Below are 15,951 nucleotides of genomic sequence, written 5' to 3'. Positions count from 1 at the left end.
TCTCACAATCATTGTAGTTCCATGGTTTCAGATCCCTTCAACCAAGATAAATTATTCAGCCACTGTAGACCATGTTTTTCTCTCTCATTCTCTAAGTACAATGGTTGATAATTCTCAAATAAAAATAAGAGTATATATATTGTCTTCCTACTAAAAATCTGGAAATTGAAAGTCAATCCTAATCTCCTAATCCAACCAAGCAAAGTGATGCATATCTTCCCAAAAAGAAAGGAAAAGATATGTATTTTTAATGTATATCCTTCCTCCAAAAATATCCTTCCTTATCTATCTCAATTAATCCTCTTTCCCAACTGGTAATTATCCCTTTTCTAGGAAGCAAATCTTGATATTTAGTGGACCCTTGCAACAGATCTGGACGTCCAGATTTTATTTCCGCATTCTGTTTTCGTCTTTCACGTGCCCACGCCTAGTCAGCATCACGAAATTTCCAGTTTAATAGATCTGCTCCAGTTTTTCATCTTTTTGGCCCAACTTATTCCAAAAATGCTCAAAGCTTCCTAAATGCAAAAAGATAAGTAATTCCATTAGATTGAATCAAATTTCCACACAATACAAGGGAATTATAAATCAAAATAGTAACAATTAATGACCTTATCATATACACTGATCGCCTCATCATGGTTAAACTATTTTTAGAACATTTGCTTAAACATGTATTAACATACTATAACAAACAAATATAGACATATAAAATTACAATTATAACATTTATTAATAAATTTATATTGTTATGGGGATTGGCTCTAAGGCACCAACCCCAACAATTACCTCCGTTTATAAACAAACTTTTCACTCATTTGATTCATTTAAAAAAATTACTTAACCTTGATATCATCATTATGGTTTTTGTTATAGATCTTAATTATTCATAAAGATCATTTTTATGAATAAAATGGGAAAAAAAGTGATGCATCATAGATATTTATATTTTTATTACTTACATTTTAGAGATTTATATGCGTTTGCAATGTAATAGAGATACCACGAATATAACTTTAAAAGTCTTTTAACTAAGTTTTGGTTTTAGGGTTTATTAATAATTTAATTAGATTGAATGATGAGTGTGTTGTTATGTGTGAATAATAATGTAAATAAAGAGGATTTGAATTGAGTAGTAAGGAAAATAGGCAAGATTAGTGTGGCTGAGGAAGGTTTATTATGGCTTCTATAGTATACATTTCATGCACATAAGGAACAAGTGATGGTGGGGGTTAAATACATATTTCCATGTGCACTATACATAACATGCATAGTGAGGGTTATTGAAATTCTACCATGTGTTTAGCTATAAGTATGCGTAATACACATAGTGGAAGTAGCTTATTAAAAATTTACCATCCATTAATAATAGGTATGCACAATACACATACTCAAGGGCTATGACATTTTACCATGAGTGAAATATTAATATGCATAATAACATTATAGGGTATTTGTGGTATAACATCCATTTTAGAAGTACTATCATCTGGAAGGAAGGATTACAAAACTTGACTATTTGAGCATGCACTTAATATAAATCCTCATTTAAGTATTCATAATTTGTAAATACCATAAATACCCATATAAAAATATTACATATGAAAAACATACAAAGAATATTTGAATAATGTAACCATATACTCCATAAACCAACTAGTATGTAACATATATAGATTGTCCACACATATCCACAAACATAAACTCAAAGTGAATAATGCATAATCTCTAAATAATTGACAATTATGTCCTTATGTCTTACACTGCGCTAACCCTTTTGCACAACAGTCATCATGATCACTTGCTACCTGCAAAAGATGAAAAGTAAATGAGTGACTGATAATCACTCAATAAATTGGATACTCTGCTTTAACTTATACTTAATCTACATTTTACCCTTGACTTAATCCATATTAAACAAGTCATCATGAGTGCAACTTTAGACTCCATATCTTGATGATGTGAAACTTTAGACTCCACACTTAATTTGGGATCTCTTTTAGTCCCATTTGGCTATTTCAAGGAACTTTAAGGTCCCATACGATCATCTATAGGTTCTCTCGGGATCTTAACTTAGATGGTTCTTTAAGCTTATAAATACTTGGGTGAAAACACTTAACTTTAATTTTAACTTTAAGCTATATCATTTGTGATGATCAAACTAACTCAAGACAAGGATCCTACATATTGGCCATATAAGTCATATACCATATAAGTCATATACCATACAATCCTATTTCCCTACACACACTATTAGAATAAAGTATAATAACTCAGACTTACTATGGTCCACTATATTCTGCTATGGGTGATTGTGTTCTATTATAAACTACTACACCTACTATAGGTGACACCTAACAATGACATGTGCAAGGAGTATCTCACGGTCAAACTAACTAGATGATCATGAAAACCTATTAATGTATCTTGAGCCAAGAACTAACCTCAGGCTTATAAGTTACTTTCAACTTAACATCATTTTTCTCACTTTCTTGATATGTTTCGATAACACCACATATACTACATATCTTTACTATCCTTTGAGATCATTGTACGACATTTAACTTTAATACTTAATGTAAACTTATTTCTCACTTAGGTGTACAACCATACACCACAAAAGCACAATCACGTGTCCTTCTTTTTATGCCTAACTTTACCTTTCATAGGTAACTTTGGTCATGATATAGTGCATAGGCGTACATATTAGGTACATATGGGTACATCCTTGCCATGAATGTTCACCAACTTTTCCTCATAGTTAAGCTAAAAACTTAGAGATAATATCATGATTTCATCTTGTGAATAGTCATACACCGCTTTTGTACAATCATTCACCATGACCTAGTCTATATATAAAAAATGGATATGTGTGTCCTTTGCATAGGCATTCGCCAATCATCAAAGATTTCTACTAATAGGTGTACAGACATGCATGGCTACATGCACAACCATGCAATGTGTTATTTTTGTAATTATAAAGTATGTCATAGTTGTGTTTATCCTTAGGATGGGTGTGCATGCATATATATGAAACCTATTTTACTTATTTTTATTAGTTTTTGATATAAATATTCACAACATATTCTAATTATCATTTACAATTTAGTCATCTACATATTTACACAAAAAACCTTTAACACATGGTGAACTCAAATCATATCATTCTTGAATTATAACTATCATAAATAGCATGATTACATATAAAGAGACTGGGATCTAGACCCTTACTTACTTGGTCAACTAAGCAATAAGATTTATTGCTGATTTTCTTCTTTTTCTTCTTTTTGACTCACTATAAAAGGTCATCGGATGCCAAATCCTTTTTTGTTGCATTAAAACACTCTCACACTTGGTGTTGGATAAGAATACATTTAATTAAAAGAGGGGATATGATCCCTCAATGTGTGATACCATGCAATTATATAAATATTTTCCAGAATTAACTACACGAGCATGCATCCTAAGCTTACATGAGCATGCAACCCAAGCAGGCACCACTATGCATCACTTTACATTTTACAACACGACATGTTATCCATATGAATAATATGGTATTAGATAAATGTGCACACAACTTTCGTGAATAGTTGTTCATCAACTTAATGAATCAAAGAAAACATGTTAATTCCTAAGTCATGTTACATCTATTTATAGTCAATACATATATAAAAAGACTATTTTACCCTTGAGGCATTCATGTGGGTTTAACAATTCCTCTTTTTTATCGAAATTGCATCCTCAAAATTCTTGTGAAAGAGCTTCGGATGTTAGCTTTGCATGTCCTACTCCACTTATTAGATAACCTCATCAATTTTATAATTCGTAGTAATGAAACACTGAATACATTATGGATACCGTATATTGATTAGTAGGATATGCGTATATTTTAGTTCCTTAACCTTTTTGTCTAATATTTTCACTAACATTTTCACATAACTCAAATTGCTTGCTAACTCTATCTCGTTGGTTCTCATCACATGCAACATATCTACAAAGTACTTCCATAGTAATGAAACACCGAATACATTATAGATACGGTCCATGCTCGCTAGCAATGTAAACTTATAAGCCACATTATCAACCCGCTCTATTATCTCATATGGGTTGATATATCTTTGAGCCAATTTACCATTTTTTTAAACCTCATGATATGTTTGTATGAGGTTATTCTAACAAAAACTCTATCACCCACAATACTCCAAACTCAATATCTTTGATTGACATAACTTTTCAGTTGATCTTAGATTGGTCTCATGTTTTGTCTAATCATCCAAGCATCCCCAATTATCTTTTAAGTCCTCTCCAACCCAATTGATGGTGCTAATAAGTCTCTCTCACCCCAACGTATAGAAGAATGACACTTCCTAATATACAATGTCTTATAGGATGTCATCTTAATCATTGTCCGATAACTATTATTGTAAGCAAACTTTATTAGAGATAATAGCTTAACCCAACTTGCCTTATGGTATAGACATCAAGCCCTTAAAATGTCTTCTAGCACTTGGTTGTTTTAGGTTAACCATAGGTTTGGGGATGGTAAGTAATCTTGAAAATTAAGTTCATACCTAGTGACCTCTTTAAACTTTATTGAAACATTGGCATAAATCATATGTCTTTATTTAACAAAACTGTCCTAAACACCATATGCAACCTTACTATCCCTATTATATAATTGATCCAACTTATTTGTATAAGTCGTGTCTTTCATCGATAAGAAATGTAATCTATAGCGTATTAAAACCTTATTGTACCTTCAGGAGCCTTATAACAAATCCATGGATATATACTCCTATTTTCACTTCAATACACTTAGAGGCTATAATAATTATGATGGTTTCTAATATTTATCCTTGACTTATTAGCATATGAGACACTTGGCTATGAATTCATTTGCATCTTTCTTCATTATTGACCACCAGGAATTCCTCCTTAAGTCTTAATACATCTTTACACTCCTAGGATGGGTTGTGTAAAATACACTATACACCTCTGCTAGAATCCTTTAACTCAACTCCTCTTCCTTTAAATGTATTTAAGAGGATAAATATTTAGAGATGGGTATTACATCTCTACTGGGAAGCCCTTTAATAGGAGGCAACAAATATAAAACATTATATGCTTTGAAAAGTATTTAGGATCCCCTATCTAAAGGCACCTAACCATTGTTTGTTTTATCATAAATTATAATCATTTGAGAAGCAAGCGTTCTTTGATTTGACTAGAAATTAGAGGGATTGGTGTCTATAATCTTGCTGTTGGGGTGGCTTATATGATTCTTTTGTTTTTATGTTAAGGATGACACACTGAGAATTAGTATCATTTCATCAAATGGTGACTTGAGTAATACATTCACAATTGGAGTCATGACGTGAGTAAACTTACACTTGAGAAATGAGAAATGGTGTATAAGGAAAATAGCACACTACTTGAAATTAAGGGACCTTTTTACTTTAAAGGGTCATAACATGTCACAATTGGGTATTTCTACCATGTATGTTGTTTGCTTTTGGCGAGTTAAATTCTTACACTGGAGAGACACCTATACATTAAATTTTCACTTGATCATGGTGCAAACCTTTTGTTAGGTATGTTTATATATGTATGGGAACATGACTATTTGGAATTTTTTTGTGGAAAGTTTTGAAAAGGATATTTTACTTAATGTCAACACTTCAATAGATTTATTTGCCTTTTGGAAGATGTGGCAAGAGTAATGTGTCTAAGATTGTTGATAAATTGAGATATTTGGCGAAAAGGCCCTTTCTTTAATGCCAAACTGCTGATAAGATTTCTTATTACCAATTGATTTATGCAATCTAGATTCTAACATAAGATAGACTACAATAATGGTAGTAAAGATTAGTTAATTAGTCTTGATATTCACTACAATCTTTAAAGGAAATATATTTTAGAAAACCATTAGCTTTCAATATTATAGCTAGTGCTGGATTTGAAGCGAGTTTGTTTGAACTTGATATGATCTTTGCTGGAATGAACCCAATCTTGAGCTTGACATATACAAACTCAAGCTCAAACCCAATCTAAAATATATTAAAAATTTTTTTTTAATGATGTCATCAAACCATAAGGAAACCAAATTCGAGATAGCAAGTTTGGTGAGTCCAAGCCAAGTTCGGCTTGTCTACAAGAACCCAAACCGAACACAAACTTTTGATCCATTAAGTGAGCCAAACATGAATGAGTTATACTCTAGGCTTGGCAAGCCAGAGCCCAAGCTTGAACTAAGCCCTTTAAAAATGAGTTTTATCTTATTCGGACTCAATTTGGCTTAAATCTAGCCCTAATTGTAACCCCTCAAAATTGCTTACCCTCATTAATCATGACTACCTATCATCTCCAACTATAAAAACAATGTGGCATTTCACATTGCTAAAGAAGGAAAGGTGAAATGATAGTTTTATCCAATGAATTCCTTTAAATTTAACACCAAGTTATATACATGATAACAACTTTTAAGAGAAGCCTAGTTGGTAAATATGCAAACAGTTTTAACTGATGAATTGGATAATCAGATGAAGTGGTTGACTTCTAAATGGCACATAATATGAGTTAGTTTTATTAATAATTTCAATATTAGTGATTAACATTTTTCCCTAAAAATAATTTATTTAAATATCATAATTAAGGGGTTTATACAAAATTGAATAATCAAAAGTATATTTGTAAAAATACTTTTTAAATTTGGATACAAAAGAGATATAAAATGCTTATATACAATCTTAATCCAAAACATAACATAGCCAATTAAATGAGAGAGATAGGAAGATATTCATCATACTACTATCATTCAAGTTCAAAATTTTCTTTTCAATAGAACAATGAAGACCAAAATATATTATTGCAAGACTACTGATATAAAACTAACAAAGTAATAAGTTTCTCACTTTGATCAAGTCACTGATGTAAATTTTTGTTTCCTAGTGTCAACAAATTAAATGATGGAATGATGAATCAATGAAAAGAAAAAATGGAATTGTTTGAAATTTTCAATTTTGGAAGAAAAGGAGTGTAACAATTCATTGCTTGGGTTTAGTTTGTAGACATACTATGTAAAACGATGCCATTTTGTATATTGTAAAATAGTATATTGTAAAATAGTGCCATTTTGTGCTTTGTAAAAGAAAAAAATTCAAAATATGACAATAACTTATGTGATTGTTTAATACAAAAAATATATAAAATAAGTATTGTATATTCACTTTTGATCTAAAGATACAACCAAACATGTTTAAAACCATAAAGAATAATGCTATGTGTACCTATTTTTGGTACATAATTCTTGTATACAGTAATGTGTTATCATATAATTAGGTGATTTTAAAACATGTGTCATCATATGATAAAGAAACATTCAATTATATGATAATACCTTATCTATGTATACAAATTATATATTAAAAATAGGTGCACATAGTTATATTAAACCATAAAATCAACTAACAAAAGAAAAATAGAAAGTATTAAAGAAGCCCGGGCCGTAGGTGGCCCAACCCAGGTTTGGCCCTCCTAAACATATATCAGACCTAGACTGCAGTCTCGAAAATTAGGCTAGGGCATACGTTTGCCTAGGCTCAGGTTTTGGCAGGGAAGTCTGGATGTGCCTAAACTCTGGGTAAAATTCCTAAAACCCTTTATAATAAACAAATTTTAGGAAGCTTCTTAAACTATCCAAATACCTGAATAAACAATAATACTAAATGTACTCAGAAGTGTGCAACTGAAATAAACCCATACTATCAGTGTCAAACAAGGAGGCAACTAGACGTGCATTTTTGAACTTGAAAAAATAATTAAAGAGTTCGTACTCACCGGCAATCGTTAATAAGGAGAGTTTCACCACTGGTTGATTTTGACGGATGTATTTGTATGGTGCCACAGCGAGCGAGATTCTGATGGCATGTTTGTTAATGTTATATCTTTCAAAGTGGTAACATTTTCCAACCCTTGAATAGATGTCAATTTTGTGCAGCTTCTGAGCTCGATTTCTCTGAGGCAAGGCATGGCTTCTTTCTCAATTATCCAACATTCCACTGCTTGTAGCTTCCAAAGTTTCAAGACCTGAAGTTTGGGAAATTCTCCAGATTTACATTCTATTTTTTCACCCGCGTAGGAATCAGCAAAAAGCCTGAGGATGTTCAGTTCAGGCAACTCCCCTAGTATTCGCATTGGGTAGTCTATTATGCCCGACAGCGACAAGGTTAACCTCCTAAGGTTTGGAGGGAAAAAATTTTTTAATTCTGCATAACTCCGTGGTACTAATCTGCCTCTCAAATACAGGTCATTTAGCCTGTACAAGCTTTTCATGTCTCCGAATTCTGGATGATTTTCATTATCTAAGTATGCCAGCTTCAACGATTGAAGTGTAGTAAGTCCAGAAGTCCACTCATATATTTTGCCATTCACGAACAAATGACTGAACTTCAGCTTTAGCTTTCTGAGGAATGTCTGCTTTTTCAGATATTCCATTATACTCCGATCATAATTGCGTATCCTTAGCCCCCATAATGTGCGCACGTTCTTTAGAAGAAATAATGTGTCAGCAAATTCCTCAATAATCCAGTCAAAATAGAGATGTTCCAGCCTGCATGCAGCGAGGCTGGTTAAGTGCGTGCGCTTCAAATCTAAAGTCTTCAGATCTGGCAATTTCCACACAGAATGTGGAAGGTACTCAATAAAAGTTGATCTCAAGCCTAGATACCTCAACAGCAACAGTTTTTCCACAAAATAATCTCCTATCTTAGGCTTGTATACACCCTCAAGATCAAGCACTTTTAGCAAGCAAAAGCTTCTATTAGATATAGAGGAGTTGAGAAAGAATTCAATTCCTACAGTACCCGGGCCTCGTATTTGGGAGTCAAAAGCAACATAAGAACGTACATGGCGAAGATGATGAGGACGATTTGAAGATGACTTGATGTCATTCAAGTAAAGTGAAAGTCGCCGAACAACAATTTGGTTGGATGCATGAGATGAATTTTGTGGATTGTAAACGAACCCCAGATCCGATGCTTTTTGACAGAAGGCATCATATACAACTCTGGGGATGCGACATGATTTTGGACATCCACCATATCTCCATTTAGTTACTTGAATCAAGTTTCTGATAACTAGTTCTTCAAAGTACATCTCTGCAACATCTTCCGGGTCTATATTCTGATAATGAGAGTCAAATGATGTCGTAAATCCTTCAGCACACCACAGATGAATCAACCTCCTCACAGGGATCTCAAATGCTATAGGAAAAAGCATCAAGTAAAGAAAACATGATTTTACTTGTGCAGGTAAATCTTGATAGCTTAAAGCTAACACATCTCCCCTGAAATTAGTAATTGCACGCTCAATCACTTTTGACCACTTATCATGGTTTCCTTCATTAGTAGACAACAAACTTCCAAGCACCACCACTTAGAATATTTTGGATTTGCTCCTTGAATTCTATGACCTTCGACTCATCTTCTGATTCTGATAGTGCCTTCTTTGAGAACAATTTCCAGGCATTCTCGGGGTTTAATCTGCGTACACGTAAAGCTGAATGAGCAGCCTCCAATGGTAAAAATCTTTTCTTGCGAGCAGTGATAATTACTCTGCTATCATGTGATGATGAGGAACAAAGAGCAGCTTGGAGAGATTGAGAAACTTGGAACGCCTCGATATCATCAACGACAATAAGATGCCTGGCCTTTTTTAAGACTTGAGTAAGCTTAACCATTACTTCTTCATCTGAGATTATTGCTTCCAGGAAGAACCCATCTGGATGAATTTGATTTAGTATGTCCATGAACACATCTCTAGCTTTCAACACATTAGAGGCTTGAACCCAAGCACGTTGGGTGAAATGTTGCTTCACATCAGGTCTATTGTATACACTTTTTGCCAAAGTTGTTTTGCCGGAGCCTCCCTCACCAACGACTCCTATAACTTGAGTGGACTGACCTCGATCATCGTCATCGGGTTTGGGAATTAACCGAGCTACCAATTCCTCTATTTGTTGTTCAACACCAACAACATCTGTTTCCTCCTTTAAACAAAAATCAGCAATTCTTTCCCAGGCTCTGTAATTTTCAAAGTTGGTTTGAATTGAGAAGCCAACACTGCCTTCATTTTCAGTTTGACAGCATAAGGCCTGGAGATCAATTTCCAGTTCCTTCATCTCATCGGTGCTAAAAAATGGATGCAATCTTTCTCGCTCTTTATGCAATTTTTCTCTCTCTTTATGCAATCTTTCTCTCTCTTTATGCAGTCTTTCTCTCTCTTTATGCAATCTTTCTTTCCTTTTCTTCAATATTTCTCTTTGTTTCACCCCTTTTTTTCCTTGTTTTCCATTTTCTTTTTTTCCCTCTTCCAGATTCTCTAAATACATGAGCTCTGGTTCTTTGTATAGAAAAACCGTGCTCTTTCTGTGAAATTCCCTAATATCTTTACGCAATCCTTCACTCTTCCTCTCCCTCTCGGCAACTCTTCACTCTCTTTCAGCAACTCTTCTCCCTCTGTAAGCAACTCTTCGCTTTCTTTCAGCAACTTATTATTGTCGAAGTCCTTATCCCTCAAATCCGATTGGAAGTGAACCAATCTGCTTCTCTCTTCGTAAAATTTTTTTCTCCAACTCTTCGATTCCCTCCTTGCAAGCCAGGTGTCAATACAATCCTCTGCGGAATAAACTGCTTGCAGAAGCATGGTCATCTTCTGCTCACTCGTTGAATGACCCTGTAAGAAGAGTTGATTGTCTTTGATGAGAAATTCTTTCAACAAAAGGAGCTGTTTTCTAATCATGGTTTGAGCTGTTGTTGATTCATTTTTCAATTTTTCAATCAAACTAGAAACAATTATTCCAGCATCCATGGATTAAAATATTTCTTGAACGGAAAAAAAGAGAGACTTATTTGTTTGAGTGTTTCTGCTCTTTCTTTCTTGTATTTTATAGGATGAGAAACTAAGGTGTAATACTGTTGTTTCTTGCTTCTTTTTTTCTTTTAATCTTGCATAAGCAAGGCTATGTTCAACTGTTTCACAAACAACGCACCATCATTCTTTTCTTGAAAGTAAATTAAAGAATATAACTTTTGCTTTGTTATATATTCTTTAATTTTGCTTTGGGAAATCTAATTTTTCTTTTCTACGACAAGACAATACTTTTGACACCCCATGTTTGTCGACAGACTTTAATAAATATGGTCCTAATCTTGTATGAACAACTGATTGATGTCTTTCAACGTTATCTTATCTTTATATTAAAGAGAGAATATAATAATTAGTTGATTAATTAATCAGACATATAATTAATTAAAATATTTGTTTAAAGGAAAGAAAAAGAGATTTATTTAAGTGTTTCTGCTCTGCCTTCCAATCATACTGTTGGTTTAAGTGTCTTTTATTTTTTGTTTTTTAAAATCTTCCATCACAAGGTTATGTTCGACTGTTTCACAAACAATGTAGCAACGATTACTTTTTCTTGTAAGCAAATTAAAGGATATAACTTTTGCTTTGTCATATATTCTTTAATTTTGATTTGAGAATTCTTTTCTATGACAAGATAATACTTTTCGTACGCCTTGTTTGCCGTGAGACTTTAATAAAAAATAAATGATTCTAACCTTATATGAACAATTCATAGATTCTTTTTACATCATACCATATCTTTGTATACAAAAAGAGAATATCATAACCAGTTGATTAATTAATTAGTCTTATAATTATTGGATTATGATTATGAAATATAATTAATGTTTGGTACAACTTATAATCATTGGAGTATGAATAATTATAATCAAATTATGACTGTCTGACATAATCTAAAAAACTAAGTATTGACCTTAAAATGTTCAATATACCTAATAATTTAGCTTTTGAATTAGATATGTAAAAAGTTCATTAAGTATAATAATTTTAAAAAAATGTTAATCTTATTAGCTTTTTTAAAAAAAAAAAAATTAGAACAATGTTAGATGCATCAAATTTTGAATATTCAATTAGATATCTAAATAATATTTTATCATGTGATTAGACTATTTTATTCTTAATTTTAAATCGCTGAATATCTTATTAAATATCCAAAATTAGATGTATATAGTTTTATTATTTAAATTATGACTTAAATCAACAATAAATGTGATGATAATCAATAATTAGATTATTCATATAAGTTATCTTAAACATGTCATAATCTAATAATTTGAATTAAATATGCTATACTAAATAGACACACACGTCTAACATAGCTTAAAATGGCTAAATTATAATTATGAATTATGATCATAAAAATAGTTGATTATATGATAATTTATACTCTAAAAAGTATCCTACTTGTACTATGTGAAACATGGTAATGGCTCCATCCTACTTTATAGCTGGAATTGAAGTTTCCATGGTAGACATTCTATGTCATCTTCACAATTCATGAAACTTTAAAAATTGGACATGAGCTAAACTACCCCCTTACCCATCTTGATGCAAATAAAATATTTGATTCTTAAACCAACCTCTATGTTGCTTTATTTTATTTGTTGCTAAAACTCTGCCAACATTTTGTAATGAATTCACTGAGTTCTAAGCTGAGGACTGTGTCACATCCTAAAATCTTGATAGTCAAAATATATCCCAAGCATGTGGTACCAAGGGGAGTCGAAACCGGGGGCTAACTGCTAATATAATAGCATATCTTTGCCTTAACATACACAAGGAAAGACCTAGACTAAATGTATGTTAAATTTTAAAATCCTGCAAGAACAATGAGTTTTAAATAGAAGCTGGGATTCTAGAATCTATAAATGAGGAAATAAGTTGCTTAATTATTTCATGGTCTCCCAAATGAAAGGAAAAAAGGGAAACCACTAAACACATACAAATGATAACTGAAGAAAGCGAAAGTCACATTCTTTGGTTTGGTGTCTTTCGTCTAAAGTCCAAATAAAACTATACTATTAAAGTTTAGGGTTCTATGGTTTCATGTTATAATAGCATCAAGAATAATAGTTGCCTCTCTGTGTCACAATCTAGCCACATCTGTAAAAACTTGCATAATATCATATTATATCCAAGGTGATAACATGCTATCTCATATCTCAAAACTACTGCAATGACTCTTTAAAACCATACAGCATGTGTGTTGTGTTCCCATATAAAGAAAGAATGAACATGATGTAGACCTATTTGCAAGTAAAATACTAAATTATATTTAAAAATTTTTAGATTAATTTAGCACATAATACCAGAACTATAGGCACAAATCTCAGAGTGTGCCCCTTCTTAGTAAGTTCTTGAAGGAGCAGACCATTGCCAGTCTCAGCATCAAGTATACTCCAGTTAGACAAGTACTTGGCAAAATATTACCGCTGCAGTTGAAGACATAGACAGCAAGGCACCAACAAATACCCCTTCTGATGCCTTAGCACCACACAACTGCAAAAGGCAAATAGATTTATCCATCAAAAACTCAAAGTATAATATCAATGAACATAGCAGTAGCAAACATAATAAAAAGAGATGTGCATGCAACATTATAAATCAATAAACATGCTGAAATGAAAATCAAATCAATGGGTTCAGGCCTCTCTGAAGAAACCACATCCAAACGTTGAGAACTAAACGATAGCTTGTCAATCAATGGTTCATCACCACCAATGTGCCTCTCCCAAAATTTATACCACCTGCACAAACACAACAACAACTTAGTCTATTAAAAATAATAATAACAACAACAATTAAGAATAATAAGCATCCAAACTTACAAAATGAAAAGAAAATTTTCCACAAAATTAAGGATGCATGAATGCAAGCAACTCCTTGCGTTCTCTATCATCAAAACCAAAGAATCACGAATTGTTATTTTAGATTTTGCTCCCTATTTACACACATTCAGCAAATCATAGGCATTAGTAATTTTAGCTACACCAAATAATTAATTCTACATACATCATGACTAAACCACTCAAGGCTCATACATGTTAGTAACCTACATTACTCCCAGACTTGATTTCTCTACATTTCACATCTACTTCCTACATATCATCCATAAGCGGCAAAAAAAGATAGAAACAAACAGCTACTCAAACATCATACACAATAGTAATATGTATTGCTCCAACAACCTTAGACTCTGTTTTCTCCACTTTTAACATCTACTACTTTCACATCATCCAATATACCACACACAACTATCGAAACAAACAGCCAAATCTACATATAACAAAACAAAACTCCTCAGACATCATACATATTAGTAATTTAACTAGCTTTGGCAAACCTTGGAAATTATTTCTCCACATTTCCACGTCCACCATCTTCACATCATTCATGAACCACAAACAACAGTCAAACGAACATCCAATTCTACAACTAACGATTCAAAAAAGCGTAAACCACATACACATTTCTAAATCAAATCCTCCACCAACCTTTACAGTTCATTGCCTCTAGATTTTCACAATCACTACCTTCACATAATCGATAAAAATACACTAGACTTTTAAAGCAAACACTGAATTCATCAATTCGCTCAGATCTGTGGAGACGAATCAATCAAGATCATTCGAAACAACTAAAATGAGAAAAAAAGAAAGAAAAAAAAGGATCGGCAATACCTCAGCGGATGAGACACGGACCTCCCTTAAAAATGACTCTCTTGAGGCCGTTGATGCCCTTACAATGCTCGACGAAAAGCTTATCGTTGCCGGAGGACGTCGAGCGATCCATGGATTGGTCTTTTTCTGTGTCTCTGGATCGGATTGAATCGAATCCATTGGAATCATATGGGAGAATTTATAGGAGAGTGAGACTGCAAGAAAGTTTAATAATTTTTAATAGATTTTTGGGGGTCTACTAATCTTGGATGATAAATACGGGAATGAGAAAAAAAAAACATAAATTATGTGAGTATACTATAATAAATAGTAAAAAATATATTTATAAAAAAAGTTTTTAAAATTTATATACGAAAAAAGTACATATATATACGGGTTTAATATGATATATTGTCAATAATATATTTATAAAAATATGACAATATCATAATAATTTTAATACTTTTGAATACTCTTTTATTGTAAATCAATATAATAATTCAAATATAAAATATTTAATTAACTATTAGACCTAATATAACATAATACATAATTAAAATTCTTTGTATAATGAATAACGTACCAGTCAATTGGAAAAAGTAAACAAATTAATCAATTTGGATTTCAGAGTTCAAATCAAAGTGAACTTTGTATAGGCCATAAGAGAAGAAAACACAAAATTAGGAATAAAAATTAAGAAAGAAATGTTTTGGGGTTTTTTTTAAATGACAGTGATATTTTTGTAAATAATTAAAAATAGAAAGGATAATTTTGTAATTTAAGTTTAGTCAAAATTTCAAAAATAATTAGTAATTTTAATTGTTTGTAGAAGGGACTAAGCTCACAGGACAACAATCCCTCAAGGATGCACAACCTGTTTTCTTGATGTAGAATAATTCAAAGATTTTTATATCAATCAACCAAGTTGCTTCCAATAAGCCTATTTTCTTTTATGAGAATTGATCAATAAGTTGACTTTGACATGATGATAATTTGATCTATAATTTACAAATAAAAATATTAGTAATTTTATTTATAATTAAAATTTATTTTAATTATGGATTTAATTAATTAAAATACTCTCACTATTTTTCTCAAGGGTCTAATGAATATAAATATCTCTTAATTTTTCACTTGGTGAAAGTGTATCATTTGCTTTGGTAAACAAGGATCTAATGAATATGAACTTAATTAGGGCATTATATTGAAAAACATCAATTTAATCTAGGACTTGGAAGATTGTGTAACAAGTTGTTCATGGCTACTTGCCCATGGATACATGGCCAATAAATAGGCAAACCCAGGTAATTCTAATCACAACACTTCAAATCAAGTTAAAGTAATTAATCATGTCATTGAATTTTCACTT

At 32.1% G+C, this 15,951-nt stretch overlaps 2 protein-coding genes across 3 annotated transcripts; both read right to left on the bottom strand.

Moving 5' to 3' along the window:
- Nucleotides 1–1,556: 1,556 nt before the first annotated feature.
- Nucleotides 1,557–10,177, bottom strand: LOC123221392 (probable disease resistance protein RF45). The gene is made up of 3 exons (XM_044644247.1): nucleotides 9,550–10,177; nucleotides 7,837–9,431; nucleotides 1,557–1,808 (listed from the first exon to the last, which is right to left on the bottom strand). Exons 1-2 carry the CDS (start codon nucleotides 10,175–10,177, stop codon nucleotides 7,861–7,863), a joined length of 2,199 nt encoding a protein of 732 aa, XP_044500182.1. The 3' UTR covers nucleotides 1,557–1,808; nucleotides 7,837–7,860.
- Nucleotides 10,178–12,795: 2,618 nt separating this feature from the next.
- Nucleotides 12,796–14,843, bottom strand: LOC123221829. Of its 2 annotated transcripts, XM_044644751.1 has the most exons (4): nucleotides 14,604–14,843; nucleotides 13,752–13,864; nucleotides 13,572–13,670; nucleotides 12,796–13,422 (listed from the first exon to the last, which is right to left on the bottom strand). In XM_044644751.1, the coding sequence occupies exons 1-4, from the start codon at nucleotides 14,769–14,771 to the stop codon at nucleotides 13,350–13,352; spliced, it is 453 nt and encodes a 150-aa protein (XP_044500686.1). In that variant the 5' UTR covers nucleotides 14,772–14,843; the 3' UTR covers nucleotides 12,796–13,349. The 2 variants fall into 2 exon arrangements, with proteins under 2 accessions (XP_044500686.1, XP_044500685.1); XM_044644750.1 differs by lacking the exon at nucleotides 12,796–13,422 and having other exon boundaries at nucleotides 13,429–13,670.
- Nucleotides 14,844–15,951: the final 1,108 nt, after the last annotated feature.

This window comes from Mangifera indica, chromosome 7 (genome assembly GCF_011075055.1).
Source record: "Mangifera indica cultivar Alphonso chromosome 7, CATAS_Mindica_2.1, whole genome shotgun sequence".
Taxonomy (NCBI): domain Eukaryota; kingdom Viridiplantae; phylum Streptophyta; class Magnoliopsida; order Sapindales; family Anacardiaceae; genus Mangifera; species Mangifera indica.
This window is presented reverse-complemented; position numbering and strand designations above follow the sequence as displayed.